The sequence below is a fragment of the Gopherus flavomarginatus genome, chromosome 6, assembly GCF_025201925.1.
Source record: "Gopherus flavomarginatus isolate rGopFla2 chromosome 6, rGopFla2.mat.asm, whole genome shotgun sequence".
In the NCBI taxonomy this organism is placed as follows: Eukaryota; Metazoa; Chordata; order Testudines; family Testudinidae; genus Gopherus; species Gopherus flavomarginatus.
This window is the reverse complement of record NC_066622.1, coordinates 136,816,717-136,834,987: the sequence shown is the minus strand read 5'-3', so window position 1 is coordinate 136,834,987 and position 18,271 is coordinate 136,816,717. Positions and strand designations below refer to the sequence as shown.

General features: G+C 40.5%; 1 protein-coding gene across 1 annotated transcript in view; it reads right to left on the bottom strand.

Annotated features, from left to right (window-relative positions):
- Positions 1-2,843: 2,843 nt before the first annotated feature.
- The window catches only part of SLF2 (SMC5-SMC6 complex localization factor 2), a 56,141-nt gene continuing 40,713 nt past the window's right edge, over positions 2,844-18,271 (bottom strand). Inside the window, exons 14-20 of the mRNA XM_050957994.1 lie at positions 17,903-18,000; positions 13,439-13,526; positions 12,714-12,842; positions 11,972-12,049; positions 7,849-7,935; positions 6,126-6,194; positions 2,844-5,177 (exon numbers count right to left, since the gene is read on the bottom strand). Coding sequence (XP_050813951.1) covers positions 5,142-5,177; positions 6,126-6,194; positions 7,849-7,935; positions 11,972-12,049; positions 12,714-12,842; positions 13,439-13,526; positions 17,903-18,000 — 585 coding nt within the window. The 3' untranslated portion in view covers positions 2,844-5,141. The remainder of the gene's footprint in view (positions 5,178-6,125; positions 6,195-7,848; positions 7,936-11,971; positions 12,050-12,713; positions 12,843-13,438; positions 13,527-17,902; positions 18,001-18,271) is intronic.

Here is an 18,271-nt window from a genome sequence, read left to right as displayed (position 1 = left end):
AGAGAACAACCAGCAATCTGCTTGTGGTTAAATACTCACTGTGCCAATTTTTTTTTTCCACATGATGACTGATGGCAGCATAGTGGATTGGTGCCGTTGAATTAGAGCCAATTTGGAAACAGGTGCACATGCAGTTTTCAAGCAAAGGGAAAAAAATAGTTAAATACATCAGAAGTAGGAAACCTGCCAAATAATCAGCTCGATGACTGAGGGGCTAAAAAGAGCATTCAAGGAAGACAAGGCTGTTGCAGAGAAGCTAAATTAATTCTTTGCATCAGTCTTCAAATAAGAGGATATAGGGGAGGTGGGCTTAGGTGACAAATCTGAAGAACGGTCCCAAATTGAGGTGTCAGTACAGGTGGTTTGGGGACAAATTGATAAATTAAATGGTAGCTATAATTTCAAATTTGGGTTCCTTCAGAACTCATGGGTGAATACCATCTAGTCTGGTGACTTATTACCAACTGGGGCATGGCAACCTAGCCCTTAAATAAGCCTCTCTACCAAGTGATGGAGGAGAAGAAGGACCTCGGAGTATTGGTTGATCACAGAATGACTATGAGCCGCCAACGTGATATGGCTGTGAAAAAAGCTAATGCGGTCTTGGGACGCATCAGGCGAGATATTTCCAGTAGAGATAAGGAGGTGTTAGTACCATTATACAAGGCACTGGTGAGACCTCATCTGGAATAGTGTGTGTAGTTCTGGTCTCCCATGTTTAAGAAGGATGACTTCAAACTGGAACAGGTTCAGAGAAGGGCTACTAGGATGATCTGAGGAATGGAAAAATTGTCATCTGAAAGGAGACTCAAAGAGCTTGGGCTGTTTAGCCTAACCAAAGGAAGGCTGAGGGGGGATACGATTTTTCATCCCCAGAGCAGTCACCTGCAGAATCCTCAAGATTCCATTGGTCCCTATTATTCAACACCTGTCATGAAAGAATCAGTGAGATGAATTGGGATCAGGTGCCAAGCAGCTTGCAGACACCCAGCTCTGCATCACCTCTCAACTTTCACCACGAGGATGAAGAGGGGATGCCCAAAGCTGAACTCAGGCAAGACTAAAGCAATGCTGGTAAGAAGAGGGAAATACTTTGAAGAACTTTAACAGCCCCCATTTTCAAGGGCACCTGTCTTCAAAATTATTTCACTGCCTCAGATGTCCTAGGATGCTACTGGGTGCTCCAAGAGTCATGGGGGAAGAACATGAGTACTTCCATTTGTGACCAACCAGAAGATTTATATCCCATTACGTTTGCACACATCTGGCCACAATAACCTCCAGGATTGATTGAAAAACTTTTGGCTAGATATGCAGCCACAGAGCCTAAAAAAGCTCCCAATGATTCAAAACACAGGAGCCCATCTGATCAGCAACACGTCACCGAACACATCACCCCTACACTATGCTCTCTGCACTCCTTCACCATAGAAAGGAATTTCAGTTCAAGTAGTCCTTGAAAACCTCCATGGGATCACCCTGGCTTCCTCAGAGGTTGCTACTCCCTCTGCAACCAGAATCCAACCCCCACCACCAATTACTACATTTCACTGAAAAATAAAGTGGTAAATGATAGGCTCATGAGTGCTGGAGGCAGAAGATTCTCAGGAGCTAAGCCTAGATCACAGAAGTGACAACAGAAATCAGCTATGTTAAGTCAGAGGAAGATTTTGCATTTAGATCCTGCAAACCCTGCCCCCCTCCCAAAAATTCTTCTCACAGTGAGAAACTCACCAATTTATCAACTAACCAAGCTCTCTTACAGGCTGGGCAAGATGGGAGACTTATTTTTATTTCTATTTTTAACTGCTTGGCAGATGAGAGGAACCATATAAATTGTCTAGGAGACATGCTCATCCCGCCTGACAGTGGTGGGGCCCTTGGTTATCCACTCTATCTTCACTGCCTATCTGCACTGCAGCAATGCAATACACCAGAGCACGAAACCCTCCGCTCTTAGGAAACTCTAGCTAGTACAGAGCTCTGCAGCATGTCACCTCAGCATCACGGGCTACTGCAATCACATCAAACCTAATCTCCATCCTCTACACTGACTTCCCACAGAATACTACGTTCAAGGTCTCAGTTTGTCAGTAAAATAAATTTGTTGTGCAGAAGCAGGAATGTACATCGCGTAGCCATCCTCTCATTTCCTGCCTGTGACACTGTAGCAAGGTGTACCTAGCTACCCATGGAATGAGATAAAGTGGCTCTTGGTGCAGCTAGCATCATTTTGAAAGATGAGCCTCAGTGTAAAGTGCTTATCTGAAGACAGCAGAAGCTGTGTGACATTAATTGTGCAATTGGCCTTTCTCCATTGGATCGTTAGCATTAAAGGGGGCTAGCAGGAGCACAGTGGGCTAGCAAAGCACAACAGCCCTGGGTTTGGTCAAAGTTGGCAACAGCCAGCAGCACTCAGCTCAGAACAGATGACGAGAATGGAAGGAATCCCTGGCATGACACTCAAGCAAACCTTTGGACCCATCTCTGTAATCACTGATGGGTTCCCACAGAACCACTGTCCAACCTCCACTGGCTGGGGAGCTGTTCCTTCAAACACGGGAGAGCTGAAAGTGATTATGTACAAATTAAGAGAGAGGAAAAATCCCAGGGTTTACAAAAAAGGCAAAAGGAATTAAGTGAAAAAAGTGCAGTAGTACAAGTGCTGTTACTGCAATGCCTTACAAGAAGTTTTGAAGAAAGACAGAAATATGATATGCAGCAATTTTTCACAAAGTGAAAGCTGATATTTGAATACTGCCTGTTTTATGTGCAGACACATTTAATTAAAAAACAATTCTAGCTTTATATTCTATCGAAGCTATTAAATAAAAAACCAAATATCAAAGTGGCTATTTAATCTGAAAAAATCAGCAGTTTCAATGGGCTTTGAACTGCAATACAAAACGAGACTGGCTGCCCAAACCCTCACCTATCTATCATTCCTCAGAAATGTACAAGACAGTAGCCTCCTCTTCACATAGTAAGAAAATATATACACATTAATTACAGTAAATAAAAACCAGTATGTTCGGCACTTTTTTTAAGCTTTACACAATGTGAGAAAAATATAAACACTAATAAAATTATGTACAATTATATATTCACAGAATAACAATCTGACACTAAAGAGCATTTATATAGGACAAACTGGAGAGAGAGAGAGCGCGCGCAGTCCCCTACCCTACATTACCACTGTAATGTTTAGGCTTAAATAGTTCTGTACCCAAACAAAAAAATACCCTTCAGGTAGATTTCTCCAAATCCTGATGACAGGTTAAAATTTTCTGTGTCTTTGTTTTTAATAGTGCCATCAGCATGAATCTTGTTCTAACATATGCAGACTGTTTCGCCTTGTGAAAGGCACATAGATGCTGTGGCTTTCAACTTTATTAATAAATTCACACAGCAACACTTGAAATGGAGGACAAGAAATAGTCACTTAAAAGCAATTTAGCAGCAAGTATCAAAAGCAAATAAAATCAGGTAAGGATACTTTTCTCCTCCTTATAGGTTACTCCACAATTCTATAGTAGTTTCTTCTACATATTTACATGTGGGAGCTTTTTTTAAAATTGAGTCTTTTTTGCCCATTTTTTCTGGGAAAGAGTTTGGCATATGAATATTATACAAATCAACCATAAGAACACTTGTAAACCAAAGAAAAAAGATGGTGTGTATTCTATGTTGGTATCATTAGAATCTCTGGGCTTGCCTACACAACCCAGCAGCCCACACTAGTATGCTATGCTATAACTTCCCCATACAGACCCTGGGAGCGTGAATGAAAAGGTACTTAGTTCGCATTAATGCAGTCCTGTTTAACAGAGGACTACATTCACACCAACCAGGTACACCTTTTAGTTTGCACCAGCAGCATCGACACGGGGCAGTGCGTTCTGCAGTTCACACTCTGGTAGTCTGAACTGGAGGGCCATGTAGACATAGCCTAAGTCTTAATTAGCTAAAGATTCTTTGTTGATGTTTCTACCAAATACTTGAACTTATCTATTTAAGCACATATATTTCGTAGATGAAGCGGCATGCTAAGCACACTATAAGTAGTGAGTGCCAACATTTGCTCACAAAACAAAGGTATTTTGTCCTTAGAATATTATACACAGTGCAAAGATTTCAACAAGAGTTCTGAGCACACCTCTAAGGGCAAAATTTAGCAAAAATTATTTTGGACAAGTCTAATATGACTTTCACAGCTACTTCCATGCTAGCAAAGTCAAATAGGTTCTCATTTTCCCAAATCTCTGCTGACATTTTTAAATTGATATTTTTAAGTTGATATTTTGGACATTTACAGAAAGGTGCTGAAGTCAGACTACATATATAAACAGGTGAAATTTGTGTTTTGGATACTGTGACAGCAGATACTAACGCTGCAGCAAGATTTCTCCTTGTGATATTCACCTTACATACAACTTAATTTTCTGCACACTGTCACTAGATATAAATTAAACAGACCTGGTAAAGCATCAAGGAGGAAAATTAAGTTTAAATTGAAGCTAATACCTCACTGTCATGACCTCTGAAATTCTCCTTTGTTTATTAGTGCAGCACAGCCCTGGAGCAAAGAAAAGTTCAACCATCAATCTGCCTCGACAACTATTTACATCACAGCCCCCATCCTTTTCATTGAGGGGCCACCATTTCCTACTTCGCGCACTCAATTCATGGCTGTTCATTTTCTAGCTGTGCAATAACAATACTTATAGATGCATCTGGGCAACAGACCAAAACAAGAAGTATACCATAGTTTCACGTTGTAGTGATTATCAAGGGAAGGGAAATGAGAAAACTCTCTCAGCTTTCAATAGGATATAACATTAGTGGCCCATTCAGACAGACATACTGGAGAAAGTTTTTTTTTTTTTTAAATGTTGCACATACATACAATAACATTCCTGAAAAATTGTGTATATCTATCATATATCAGAAAGTCAGAAATAAATTGCAGAGGTTATGTTTTTTCTAGTTGCCTGCACCAAGCTGAAATTTTGATTCCAGTTGTTGATTTAGTCTGTTCTTTGACCAGGCTAGAGTTTCAATCCTCTGGGAAAGTCTCTCTCAGTTGCAAAAGTTCTTGTTCAATTTCTTTCTTTGTTGTTTTCTCTGACCTGGTTTATGTTTCACAAATCTGGCTCCCAGAAATCATGCAGCTTCCCCTTAAAAGAAAAAAACACAGGAAAAAATTGAGAAACACACAAATTTTATTTCTGAGAGAGTAATAAAGTGAGTAGATAAGTGAGTTAGCTTGAGCTACCTGTAATTGCAACTAAACCTGTAAACCACATAATCATCTTATTTTAAACAATAAGCCTACCAATGAAAAGCAAGTTTCCTAGGCAACAGGCAAACACATATCTAATTAAAAAATAATTTGAGAATTGCACTGTCAGCAATTTCCACAAACTGATTTATAGAAAGCGTTTTTTTAGGGCATCACCCTCTAGTTCCTTTCCTTTCATGGCATTTTCTCTCACACATAGGGATTCCATTCATTTTACCAATGTTACAGTTATGTCAACTTTTCAGCAAGATTGTAAGAGCTATCAATATGCTAACAATGCCAGTGTTTAATTATTCAAGAATTATTTCCAATAGATGTAAGTGTTTATACATGCTTAAAACTCAGTCCAAGAACCCTCTTCCGACTACTGGTTTAAGCTAAACAAACTTCCCTTTAAGATAATTTTTTATATCCCTGGTTAGTACTAAAAAAGTAAAAACAGGTACTCCAATACTATGGCATCCTACTGAGATACTAACCTAGAGATTGATAGAAATAGCCCCAATCCAACTTGGATATTTGTACATTCCACACAAGACCACCTACATATCTGAAGGCATACCACTTACAAAGTGAAATCAAAGTAGACTATAGTTTAGTTGGTCACTCAAGCCATTTGTTAAAAACAAGGTTGAAAGCCTACTGAAGTCACAGGCAGGATTTCACACAAGGATTATAGCAGCACAGCTAGTAGATAGTGTACTTTACTACTGACTCATTTACTAATTAGAACTTGCTTTTTAAAATTGCTACATTATACTTTCAGGTAACACAGAAATTAGTGAAATGCACTTAGCAGTAAGAAAAATTGGTTTAATAGTACCTGAGTAGGCCGAGAATTTTGTATCATTTCCAGCCACTTGCCATATATCCTAGCAACTAAGTCTTTGACCTATAAACAAAAATTAATTCATTTAACTATTTAATAGAAATAAAAACAAGTGTGACACTTATAAAGAGAGCATATGAAGATCTCTTTTAAAGCTGCGATACAGCAGGGCTTTGGGGTGATGACATTTGAGCTCTTAATCTAATGCTTGTACTCCATATGCAGATACTATAGTGAGAATTTTACAAGCAAGATGAACTTATCTCAATTTAACACATGGATAATATAAGTGCTAGAGATCAGCGTGAAAGCATTTGCCTTAAATACCGGTGTCTCTCTCTTTTTGGGCTAGCAGGGTGTAAAATGCAAGTCTTGCCGTTTGCCAGTGGATTGATTGTCTTGGTACAGTAATTACTCAGGCCAATAAGCAGCAGCACAGACAGCCTCTAAAAGGTGTTCCTCATACATAAGGCCATACTTCATGGCTACCAATCTTGAGCATGCACTTAAACTTCTGCTCTGAAGAGCTTACATTATTTCTTACTCTGCTTGTACAGCACCCAACACATTGGTACCCCACAAGAGCTACGTCATGACACTACATATAAGCAGAAGTGGTGGGGAGAAGCAGTCAAACAGGAACACAATAACCGCTTCCCACCTCAAGGGTAAGCGGAAGCAGCACACAAAAAATATGTATGGTGGTGGGGATTCAGTGTAAACTTGAAAATAGTTAAAGTGGGTCTGCAGTATTAACTGCACCAAATGACACCTCCATAGAATCAAATGTCAATAAAGAGGCTTTTTGAAGGGTAGAATTTTAGTGAAGTCTCTAAGCTGGTGTAAAAAAAGCGTAAAAATATAGAGGTTTGACTTAACTGAACAAAAGGCTTTTGAAAGGTAAGGACTGCCATGCCGTCCATCTACTCTGACGTGGCTTGCTACTAATGCACATGAAAGTACTCAAGTAACAAACTTGAGAACCTCATAAGTAAAGCACCATAACATATTCTAAAATAGGTGAGCTAGGCGAAACTCTGCATCAACTTGGGTTTTTTGGTGGCCTAATTAATTATTTATGTATGCAAGTTACTTGTTAATTCAAATAAAAGTTATGGATCACTGTGCAAAAGAATCAGATTACTTTCCCAGTCCTCTATTTCTCTGTAAGTGCTGCTTGGACAGTTTCCTTAGTCCCAAAGAGCGCTTCCCCCATCAACAATCAGTGACGTCTCTAGGCTGGAAAAAGCAGCAATAGCCAGAGATCCTTGGCCAGAAAAAAAAAAAAAGATGCTGCAATTTGGCCCAGATCTTGCAGTGACTTACACACATGCTTGACTCTATGCACTGAAGAGCCCTTTTCTGACAGCAAATGAGACCACTTGCAGTGCACAGAGTTAAGCAACATGTGCAAGTCTTGGCAGGATTAGGGCCTACATACACCTCTCCCTCGATATAACGCTGTCCTCGGGAGACAAAAAAATCTTACCAGGTTATATCGAACTTGATTTGATCCACCAGAGCACACAGCCACCGCCCCCCCGCAGTGCTGCTTTACCGCATTATATCCGAATTCGTGTTATATCGGGTCACATTATAACGGGGTAGTGTTGTATATAAAGCCAGCAAGGAAATGTGAAGGAATCATCAGTACTTCTAGAACCTCCCTACTGGGGCACGGAAATGGAACACATTTCAAAGACACACGTATGCTTACCTTAGTTCTATAAAACAGCCTTGCATCTTCCCTAATATCACACTTCACATGTTTTTCTAAGGCACCACAGAGCCTCAGTAAGCACTTCTAAATAAACACAAATTCAAAATTGTTAAAGATTAATTTTGAAGTGATGAACTTAATCTAAATCCTAAACAGAAAAACTGCAAACATAGGAAAATGCACATGCAGTTTTTGCAGGGCTTTTTAAATTGTTTTTTGTAGGGTTTTTTTTTTTTTTTTTGAAGCATTTTCTCCAACACACACATTTGGATGACCCAGCAGGACTACTAATAGAACCATAAGGCCACTGCTGTTCGGCACCATTAACACCGCTTAACTCATGATTAAACATTTTTTAAAATAGTATTTCCAGAGTTATATTAATTTAGCAGAATTATGCAGTGGAAAATTAATTCTAACTGGCTAGTTTTTTGAGTCTTCAATGCCCTAGAAGTAATAAGACCAAAGGTGCCACTCAGATCAAATTTTCATGGAAAACATTGAAACTACAATAGTCAAAATATAATTTTAGCAGACAAGTCAGGTAATCAAGGGGCATTTCCCAGAGGAATTAATGGTCTTTCCATGTTTGTGGCAGCTCTCCTAGAAGATGACTAATCTTCTGGCAACATCCTTTTGCTTAAAATGAACTAGGATCCTATTTTATAGGAGTTTTGGACAATGAAAGCTGGTTCCCATATCTAACAGAAACTTCACTGGAGAATTCTGTTTCCTTCCTAAACAAGTCTTCAAAAAGCAGAGCTTGATTTTACTCTGTGGAGCCTGGAATTGTGTGCTTGGAGGAGGGAAGCTTGCACCTTGAAGCATGGACCTTTTATTTTTGATTAATAAAAATGGAAAAACCAAGAAAGGTCTGAATCTCAAGGTAGATTACTTAAATGCAAAACATACTAGTGGGTTATGGACAGGCCTTTCACTTCTAGAAACCTCATATTCCAATCTCTGACTTAAGATCATCAGAAGTGAAGCAGGCTGACAACATCCTACTCTCCACAGCAGTAGTACCCCGACCTTTTTTCCATTCTGTGGACCACTTCATAAGAGATTTCTGCCCTCAATCTCCCAGTGCATTGCTGTCAAAAGGTTTCATTCTGTGGACCACTGCTGATTCACAGTAGAGAACCACTTCTCAGGTACATCCACAAGTATCACAATATCACATCACACAATCCTGCGTACTTGTTACAGTCTAATCAGGAGAGAGAGAATCCTGAAGACAGCAGCAAGTGCTGCCGGCTTTATACATTGCCTATCCCGCTAACTAGACAGTAGAAAAGTATTCTATCATGCCACAATGCCACTTTTCATTAAAATGTAAATCTGGTGGAGAAGAGATTAGTGGGATTTCTAACTGAAAAACAACATGGCAGGTGGAGAATGTATTATTGAGGTACTTATTTAGAAAAAAAAATTCCAGGAAAAAATATGTAAACAAAAGGTTTATACAATACAAGTCACTAACATCCTCACAATAAAGCTACTATGACTCTTTCTCCACTTTCAGAGGAGATTGAAGCTTTAAACTAGGTTCAAATAGGAGAAGAAGGAGACCAAAGCCCTGAGGTCAGTAGGGAAATGGGATACTGTCAGGAAGCAAGAGCAGGAGAGCGCAAGAGGGGAGGACTCCTGTCTCACACTGAGAAAGCAGGATTATCAGCGAGTTATCTTAAATGTCTATACACAAATGCAAGAAACCTGGGAAACAAGCAGGGAGAACTGGAAGCCCCGGCATAGTCAAGGAACTACGATGTGATTAGAACAACAGACTCGGTGGGATAACTCACATGACTGGACTACTATCATGGATGGATATAAACTGTTCAGGAAGGACAGGCAGGGCAGAAAAGGTGGGGGAGTTGCATTGTATGTAAGAGAGCAGTATGACTGCTCAGAGCTCTGGTATGAAACTGCAGGAAAAACCTGAGAGTCTCTGAATTAAGTTTAGAAGTGTGAGCAACAAGGGCAATATTGTGGTGGGAGTCTGCTATAGACTACCAGACCAGGGGGATGAAGTGGACAAGGCTTTCTTCCGGCAACTAGCAGAAGTTACTAGAAAGCAGGCCCTGGTTCTCATGGGAGACTTTAATCACCCTGATATCTGCTGGGAGAGCAATACAGCGGTGCATAGACAATCCAGGAAGTTTTTGGAAAGTGTAGAGGACAATTTCCTGGTGCAAGTGCTGGAGGAAACAACTAGGGGCAGAGCTCTTCTTGACCTGCTGCTCACAAACCGGGAAGAATTAGTAGGGGAAGCAAAAGTGGATGGGAACCTGGGAGGCAGTGACTATGAGATGGTCGAGTTCAGGATCCTGACACAAGGAAGAAAGGAGAGCAGCAGAATATGGACCCTGGACTTCAGAAAAGCAGACTCTAGACTCCCTCAGGGAACTGATGGGCAGGATCCCCTCAGAGAATAACATGAGGGGCTGTATTTTAAAGAATCCTTATTGAGGTTGCAGGAACAAACCATCCCACTGTGCTGAACGAATAGTAAACGTAACAGGCGACCAGCTTGGCTTAACAGTGAAATCCTTGCTGATCTTAAACACAAAAAATAAGTCTACAAGAAGTGGAAGATTGGACAAATGACATGGGAAGGAGTATAAAAATATTGCTCAGACAAGCAGGAGTGAAATCAGAAAGGCCAAATCACACTTGTAGTTGCAGCTAGCAAGCGATGTTAAGCGTAACAAGAAGGGTTTCTACAGGTATGTTAGCAACAAGAAGAAAGTCAAGGAAAGTGTGGGCCCTTACTGAATGAGGGAGGCAACTTAGTGACAGAGGATACAGAATAAGCTAAAGTACTCAATGCTTTTTTTGCCTCTGACTTCACAAACAAGGTCAGCTCCCAGACTGCTGCATTGAGCAGCACAGTATGGGGAGAAGGTGACCAGCCCTCTATGGAGAAAGAAGTGATTCGGGACTATTTAGAAAAGCTGGACACGCACAAATCCATGGGGCCGGATGTGCTGCATCCGAGGGTGCTAAAGGAGTTGGTGGATGTGATTGCAGAGCCATTGGCCATTATCTCTGAAAACTCCTGGCAATCGGGGGAGGTCCCGGATGACTGGAAAAATGCTAATGTAGTGCCCATCTTTAAAAATGGGAAGGAGGATGATCCAGGGAACCACAGGCCAATCAGCCTCACCTCAGTTCCTGGAAAAATCATGGAGCAGGTCCTCAAGGAATCAATTCTGAAGCACTAGAGGAGAGGAAAGTGATCAGGAACAGTCAGCATGGATTCACCAAGGGCAAGTCATGCCTGACGAACCTAATCGCCTTCAATGAGGAGATAAATGGCTCTGTGGATGAGGGGAAAGCAGTGGATGTGTTATTTCTTGACTTTAACAAAGCTTTTGGTACAGTCTCCCACAGTATTCTTGTTGGCAAGTTAAAGAAGTATGGGCTGGATGATTGGACTATAAGGTGGATAGAAAGCTGGCTGGATTGTCGGGCTCAACGGGTAGTGATCAATGGTTCCATGTCTAGTTGGCAGCTGGTATCAAGAGGAGTGCCCCAAGGGTCGGTCCTGGGGCCGGTTTTGTTCAATATCTTCATTAATGATCTGGAGGACGGCGTGGACTGCACTCTCAGTAAGTTTGCAGATGACACTAAACTGGGAGGAGTGGTAGATACGCTATAGGGTAGGGATAGGATACAGAGGGATACATAGGATCTGGCAAGGAGTTCCACAGGGTGACTGTGTGTTGTATGAAAAAATACTTTTTTGTTTGTTTTAAACCTGCTATCATCTATTAACTTCATTTGGTGACCTGTAGATGGCTACGGTGTGTGCACGGGCCAACCGAGCACTGCTACCACAAATCTTCAATGACAAGCACAGGGCGTCAAGACACGTAAAGTGGAGCATCCTTAGAGACACTACTCAAAGAAGATTTTGTTTCTATTCTACTTTGGAATGAAAACAAATTTTGAAGCCTTGAAATTTGTTGCAAAGCAGAATTGCCCTCCAGCCAGCTCCACTGATCTCTTACACAAGTAAGAAACATTTTCCTCTAATATTTAACAGAATTTAAATTGTGACCCTATACAAAAAAGCACCATCATAAACAGCCAATCACTTAAGCCAGTTACTTACTCTTTGATTAGAATTCACAACGTTAAAACAACTAACTTCACTGACCAAGTGAAGAAGACTGTAGGTCAAGTAGTATGCCTGGAAAGAAGCCAACATAATTAATACTTTTAATATTACAATTATGAATCTGAATCTTAGTCACATTCAGAGTGCAGCCACCCTTCTCTGAAATTACACCACTGATAATTTAGTTTAGGATCATTTTATTTTACTGCAATAATATCTCGTTTTAAGCCCTCCAGAAAGCCAGATGGCCAGATCATCAAACATGTATATCTGAAAGTTTGCCTAAATAATTTGAAACATTATGGGCAAGAGCACTGGAAAATACAATTTAGGAACAATTTTACATGGGTCCCTACATGACCCGAAAGGTCTTCTGTATTTCCAATTATTATAATTAAAACAAACTGGATGCATAAAATGAGTAGCTATCTTTTTCTCTCATCTTACTGCCTAACAAAACACGTATACCAAGATCCTGAAGGAATGGCTTTCAGAAAAAGCCATCCTATGGCAATCTCCAGTCTTCCAATATAGGCAAAGAATAATATCAATGCTGAGTAGTCAACTTCTATATAGACTGTAAGCTCTTTGGGGTGCAAAGTTCCTTATTATGTGCTAGGCATTCCATACATAGAACCCTTCAAGCACTTAACTCTAAAATTATGAAAGTCAGCATGTTCCAAATTACAAAATAAATGTGTAAGTGGAATGCAAATCACTAGCCCTACACATATACCTGCTGCTCTAGTTCTGTATGATCAAACTCTCTGTTGACGTCATCCTGCTGCTCCTTTCTTGCTTCTATCTTTCTCTTTAACAAGTTAGAAGGCTTCATCTGCACCAGATACTGATATAGAAGAGACATCTATATAAAAGCAAACAAACAAATGTTCTAGGAATTAGTAAAGTTTACTGACATTGCACAGCTCAATACAGTATAAAACAACAGACCACCACCAGTTGGAGATTTTGTTCACTGAAATGAAAACAACATCTAAAATAGCAGGTAATTTTACTCTATTCACAAACTAACAAGTTAATTCTTGTGTGTTGCACCACTCAACCAACACTATGTTAGTAACCAAGGGCTGATTTTTGCATGAGAAGCAATAAGCAGGAGAAATTTGCAAAGGGCAGGGTACTCTTTTTGTCAGTAAAATGGATCTTCAGGAGTTAACATTAAAAAAAAAAAATCACATATTACAGAATAAAGCAATGATAGCTGTGGAATAAGTCAGGGAACTGAAAGCTATATTTAACAGCATACATCACTAGTGATTTAAAGAATTTTAGAAATCTAATCTGTCATCTTGCAGAGCTCCTAAACCATAGCAAATATCAGCCTCAGAGAGTCAAGACCACGATGTAAATTAAACACAGTTAATCACTAAATGACAAAATGAAACAAAACCCACCCACACACACACACACAAATTTTAACAAAAGGTATGTATACAGTACCTGCAGGTCACTGGTAACAGGTAAACTTGTATAGTTTTTGTTAAGAAGCTTTGAAATTATCATTAGGCTAAGATGTCGTCTTATTTGTCTGAAAGAGAAGTTTGTTTTTTTAAAAAATGAACATCTCAAAGAAGTGCTTTTTACATTGCATATTGGGCAAAATATGATCTCCCTAAAGTATTTTAGCATGTGCTTTTTTGCATACCTAGTGAAGCTCTTCCAGCTTCACTGAATAAGAGTAAAAGCCCCCAAAACAAACAAGTGGGTGAACATCTGTCAGGAGGAGTTTCCCTCTTTCTGCTGCAATCCTTCTCATGCACATGTAGAGGTCATCTCAGAGGCTTGCCTCTAAGCCCACAGTGCAGGACACAGGCCCTCTCTCTCCAGGAATGTTATACCAGCTTCTATTTATGGATCCTTGGCTGGTTGAGATATTAAAATACTGACAGATCTCACTCAATTCAATAAGATACAAACAAATTTGCTCCAATCCCTCAGACAGAGACAAACACCTACAAGTTCCTTATCAAGCATTCTTAAAACTACAATATCCACCTGGGGAAGTGAGGAAACAGATTGACACAGCGAGACAGGTACCTAGAAATCACCTACTACAGGACAGGCCCGACAAGGAAAATAACAGAACACCACTGGCCATCACACACAGACCCCAGCTAAAACCTCTCCAGCGCATCATCAACGATCTACAACCTATCCTGGGAAAACGATCCCTCACTTTCACAGACCTTGGGAGACAGGCCAGTCCTTGCTTACAGACAGCTCCCCAACCTGAAACAAACACTCACCAGCAACGACACACCACACCACAAAAACACTAACAACCCAGGAACCAATCCCTGTAGCAAATCTCATTGCCTACTCTGTCCCCATATCTATTCTAGTGACACCATCAGAGGACCCAATCACATCAGCCACACCATCAGGGGCTCATTCACTTGCACGTCTAATGTTACATATGCCATGTGCCAGCAGTGCCCCTCTGCTAGGTACATTGGTCAAACCAGACGTCCCTACGTAAAAGAATAAATGGACAAATCAGACATCAGGAATGGTAACATACAAAAGTCAGTTTTAGGAGAACACTTCAATCTTCCCGGACACTCTATAACATTTAAAAGTAGCCATACTTCAACAAAAAACTTCAGAAACAGACTTCAAAAGAGAAACAGCAGAACTAAAATTCATTTTCAAATTTAACACCATTAATTTGGGCTTGAATAGGGACTGGGAGTGGCTGGCTCATTACAAAAGCAGCTTTGCCTCTCCTGGAATTTACACCTCCTCATCTATTATTGGGACTGGACCACATCCACCCTGATTGAATTGGCCCTGTCAACACTGGTTCTCCACTTGTGAGGTAACTCCTTTCTCTTCATGTGTCAGTATATAATGTCTGCATCTGTAATTTTCACTCCATGCATCTGAAGAAGTGATTTTTTACCCACAAAAGCTTATGCCCAAATAAATCTGTTGATCTTTAAGGAGACACCGGACTCCTTGTTGTTTTTGTGGATACAGACTAACATGGCTACCCAGATACTTAACTCAACTTAATGAAATTACTAAAAACGGTATTTCATGAGTAAGACTGTGAGTTTGTCACAGAGGTCATGGATTCTGAGACTCCCGAGGCTTCTGCAGCAGCCACAACCTCACCTCCCCCCTCCCAGCAGCAGGAGTTTGGGTGGGGGGGCGTAGGGCTGGGGTGCAGGAGGGGGTGAGGGCTCTGGGTGGCACCTACCTCCGGGGGGTCTCCCCGGAAGTGGCAACATCCCTCGGCTGCTAGGGGGAAGCGCGGCCAGGGGTCTCTGCATGCTGCCTCTGCCTGCAGGCACTGCCCCTGCAGCTCCCATTGGTCACAGTTCCTGGCCAACAGGAGCTGCGGAGCTGGCGCTCGAGGAGGAGGCAGCACGCAGAGCTGTATGGTCACACCTCTGCCTAGGAGCTGAGGTATGTTGCCATTTCTGGGGAGGGAGCCTGCCAGCACCGCCAACACCCCCCCCACAAAGCACCAGTGGGAGTCACAGGAGAGACACCCCCCGTTGGCACCCTCCCAGGCAGCTCCCCTCCCCAAGATTTAATCAGGGGTATATTGTACAACTCATGGACAATTCACGGGCTGTTAATTTTTGTTTACTGCCTGTGACCTGTCCATGATTTTTACTAAAAACACACAAGTGTTGTAATGATGCTCACTCTACAATATGGTAACACTCTATTAAATAGATTAGATCATTGTGTTATTGTATAAACATCTCTAAACAAAAAACACTGTTGTAATAATTGTTTCGTTTCCAATATTTATATGGCAAGAATTTGTAAACCTATTAATACTTCCTACAAAAAATAAAATAGGGAAAAAACTGACATTACTACTTTCAGAGAGCATTCAGACAGAGTGATTGAAAAACTGACGTTAGAAAGAATCAAGTAGTTAAATCCTTGCAATAGAACTAAAGTGTGTTTCAGGCCCAAGTACTTAAGCCTATGTACTAAAACTAAGTTTGTGGTCTAAGAGTTAATCACAAATTACATATATAATTATTGAATCATAGAAATGTAGGGCTGGAAGGGATCTCGAGAAGTCATCAAGTCTGTGCGCTGAACCAGGACCAAGTAAACCCAGACCATCCTTGAGACAGGAGTTTGTCCAACCTGTTTTTAAAAACCTGGGAAGCCTATTCCAGAGCTTAACTACATTTATAGTTAGCTAGTTTTTCCTAACATCTAACCTAAGTCTCCCTTGCTGCAGATTAAGCCCATTACACTTCTTGTTCTACCTCCAGTGACACAGAACAATTAATCACAGTCTTCAAGGTATTTGAAGATTAGGTGCCTCCTCAGTCGTCTTTTTTCAAGATTAAAACAGGCCCAGCTTTTTTTAAAATCTTCCCTCATAGGTCAGGTTTTCTAAATTTTTTCTCATTTTTGTTGCTCTCCTCTGGACTCTCTAATTTGTCCACATCTTTCCTAAAGCTGGACACAGTACTCCAGCTTGGGCCTCACCAGTGCAAAGTACTGTGGGACCCAATTACTTCCCAGGTCTTACACACAAGAATTCTGTTAATACACCCCAGAATATTAGCCCTTTTCAGGACTGCCTCACATTGTTAACTCATTCAATTTGTGATCCATTCTAACCCCCAAATCCTTTTCAGCAGCACCACCTAGCCAGTTACTCCCCATTTTGCAGTTGTGCATTTTTCTTTCCTTAGTGAAGTACTTTGCACTTGTCTTTAGTGAATTCTATCTTGTTGATTTCAGACGAATTCTCCAATTTGTCAAGGTCATTTTGAATTCTAATCCTGCCCTCCAAAGTGCTTGCAATACCTCTCAGCTGGGCATCATTTGCAAGTCATTAATGAAAACATTGTATACCAGACCCAGAATTGATGCCTGCGAGACCCCCCTAGAAACATCCTCACCGTCTGACAGAGAGCCACTGGTAGTTACTGCGAGAACAGTCTTTCAACCAGTTGTGCACCCACCTTACAGGAATTTCATCTAAACCACAGTTCCCTAGTTTGCTTATGAAAAAAAGCCATGTGGTACTGTGTCAACAGTTGTAGTGCTTCCCCCCCCATATCCACTAGGCCAATAACCCTGTCAAATAAGGAAATCAGGTTGGTTTGGAATGATTTGTTCTTGACAAATCCATGCTGGCTATTCCTTCTAATCCTATTATCTTCTAGGTGCTTACAAACCGTTTAATAAATTTAATTTGGATTGTTTAATAATTTGTTCCTGAGTCTTTCCAGGTATCGAAGTTAGGCTGATAGGTCTATAATTCCCAAGGTCCTCTTTGTTTCACTTTTTAAAAAGACAGGCACTATGTTTGCCCTTTTCCAACCTTCAGGGGCCTCAACTGTCCTTCATGAATTCTCGAAGATAATTGCTAATCGTTCAGAGATTGCTTCAGCTAGTTCCTTAAGTAACTGAGGATGAATTTGATCAGGCCTTGCTGAACTGAATATATCTAACTTAACCAAATATTCTTTAACTTGTTCTTTTCCCTATTTTGGTTTGTCTTCCTTCCCCCTTGTTCTTGATATTATGTTGAGTACCTTTTTAGTGAAGACTGAAGCAAAACTATCTCAGTCTTCTTGATGTGATCAGTTATCTTTTCCTGCCCACTAAGCAAAGGACCTACACCTTTCCTTTGCCTTTCTCTTGCTCCTGATGTAATTAAAGAAACTTTGTATTGCCTTTTACGTCCCTTACTAGAAGCAACACATTTTGTGCTTTAGCTTTTTTGATTTAGTACCTACATGCTTATGCTATTCTTTTATACTTCTCCTTAGCAATTTCTTCCAACGTTTCTACTTTTTATAGGATTCTTTCCTTAAAACTGTGTGTATTTCAAGATATGTCTAATATGCTTATTAGCACAATTTTGATATTACATAAACTGTTAACATCAAATAAATGCAACACTGTTATTACCTTCCACGCTTTTCCCAGCTAGGGACCAGTTGAACTAACCAAAGGAGATCATGGTGATGACTGGAAAGTTCACTTATTGTCAGACAGAGCTGAGGCATCTTAAAATGAAAAGAAAGGATTTACTAAGAATGGATTATATTACAAAGGTCAGCTGTTACATGTATGAAAAGTTGTCTGAAAATCCACATATCTGCAGTCAAAAGATTATCCCCTCCCTCGAGCCGGGTAGAAAGAAGGGAAAGTATGTCCTTAATGATATTTTTTGCATTGCATTTGTAGCTAGTAGGCCATATATATTCCAGGTTTATTAATTTATAGTAGGACAGTCAAGGTTGTATGCCAAAAAACTTGTTTGCGAGCTACATTTAG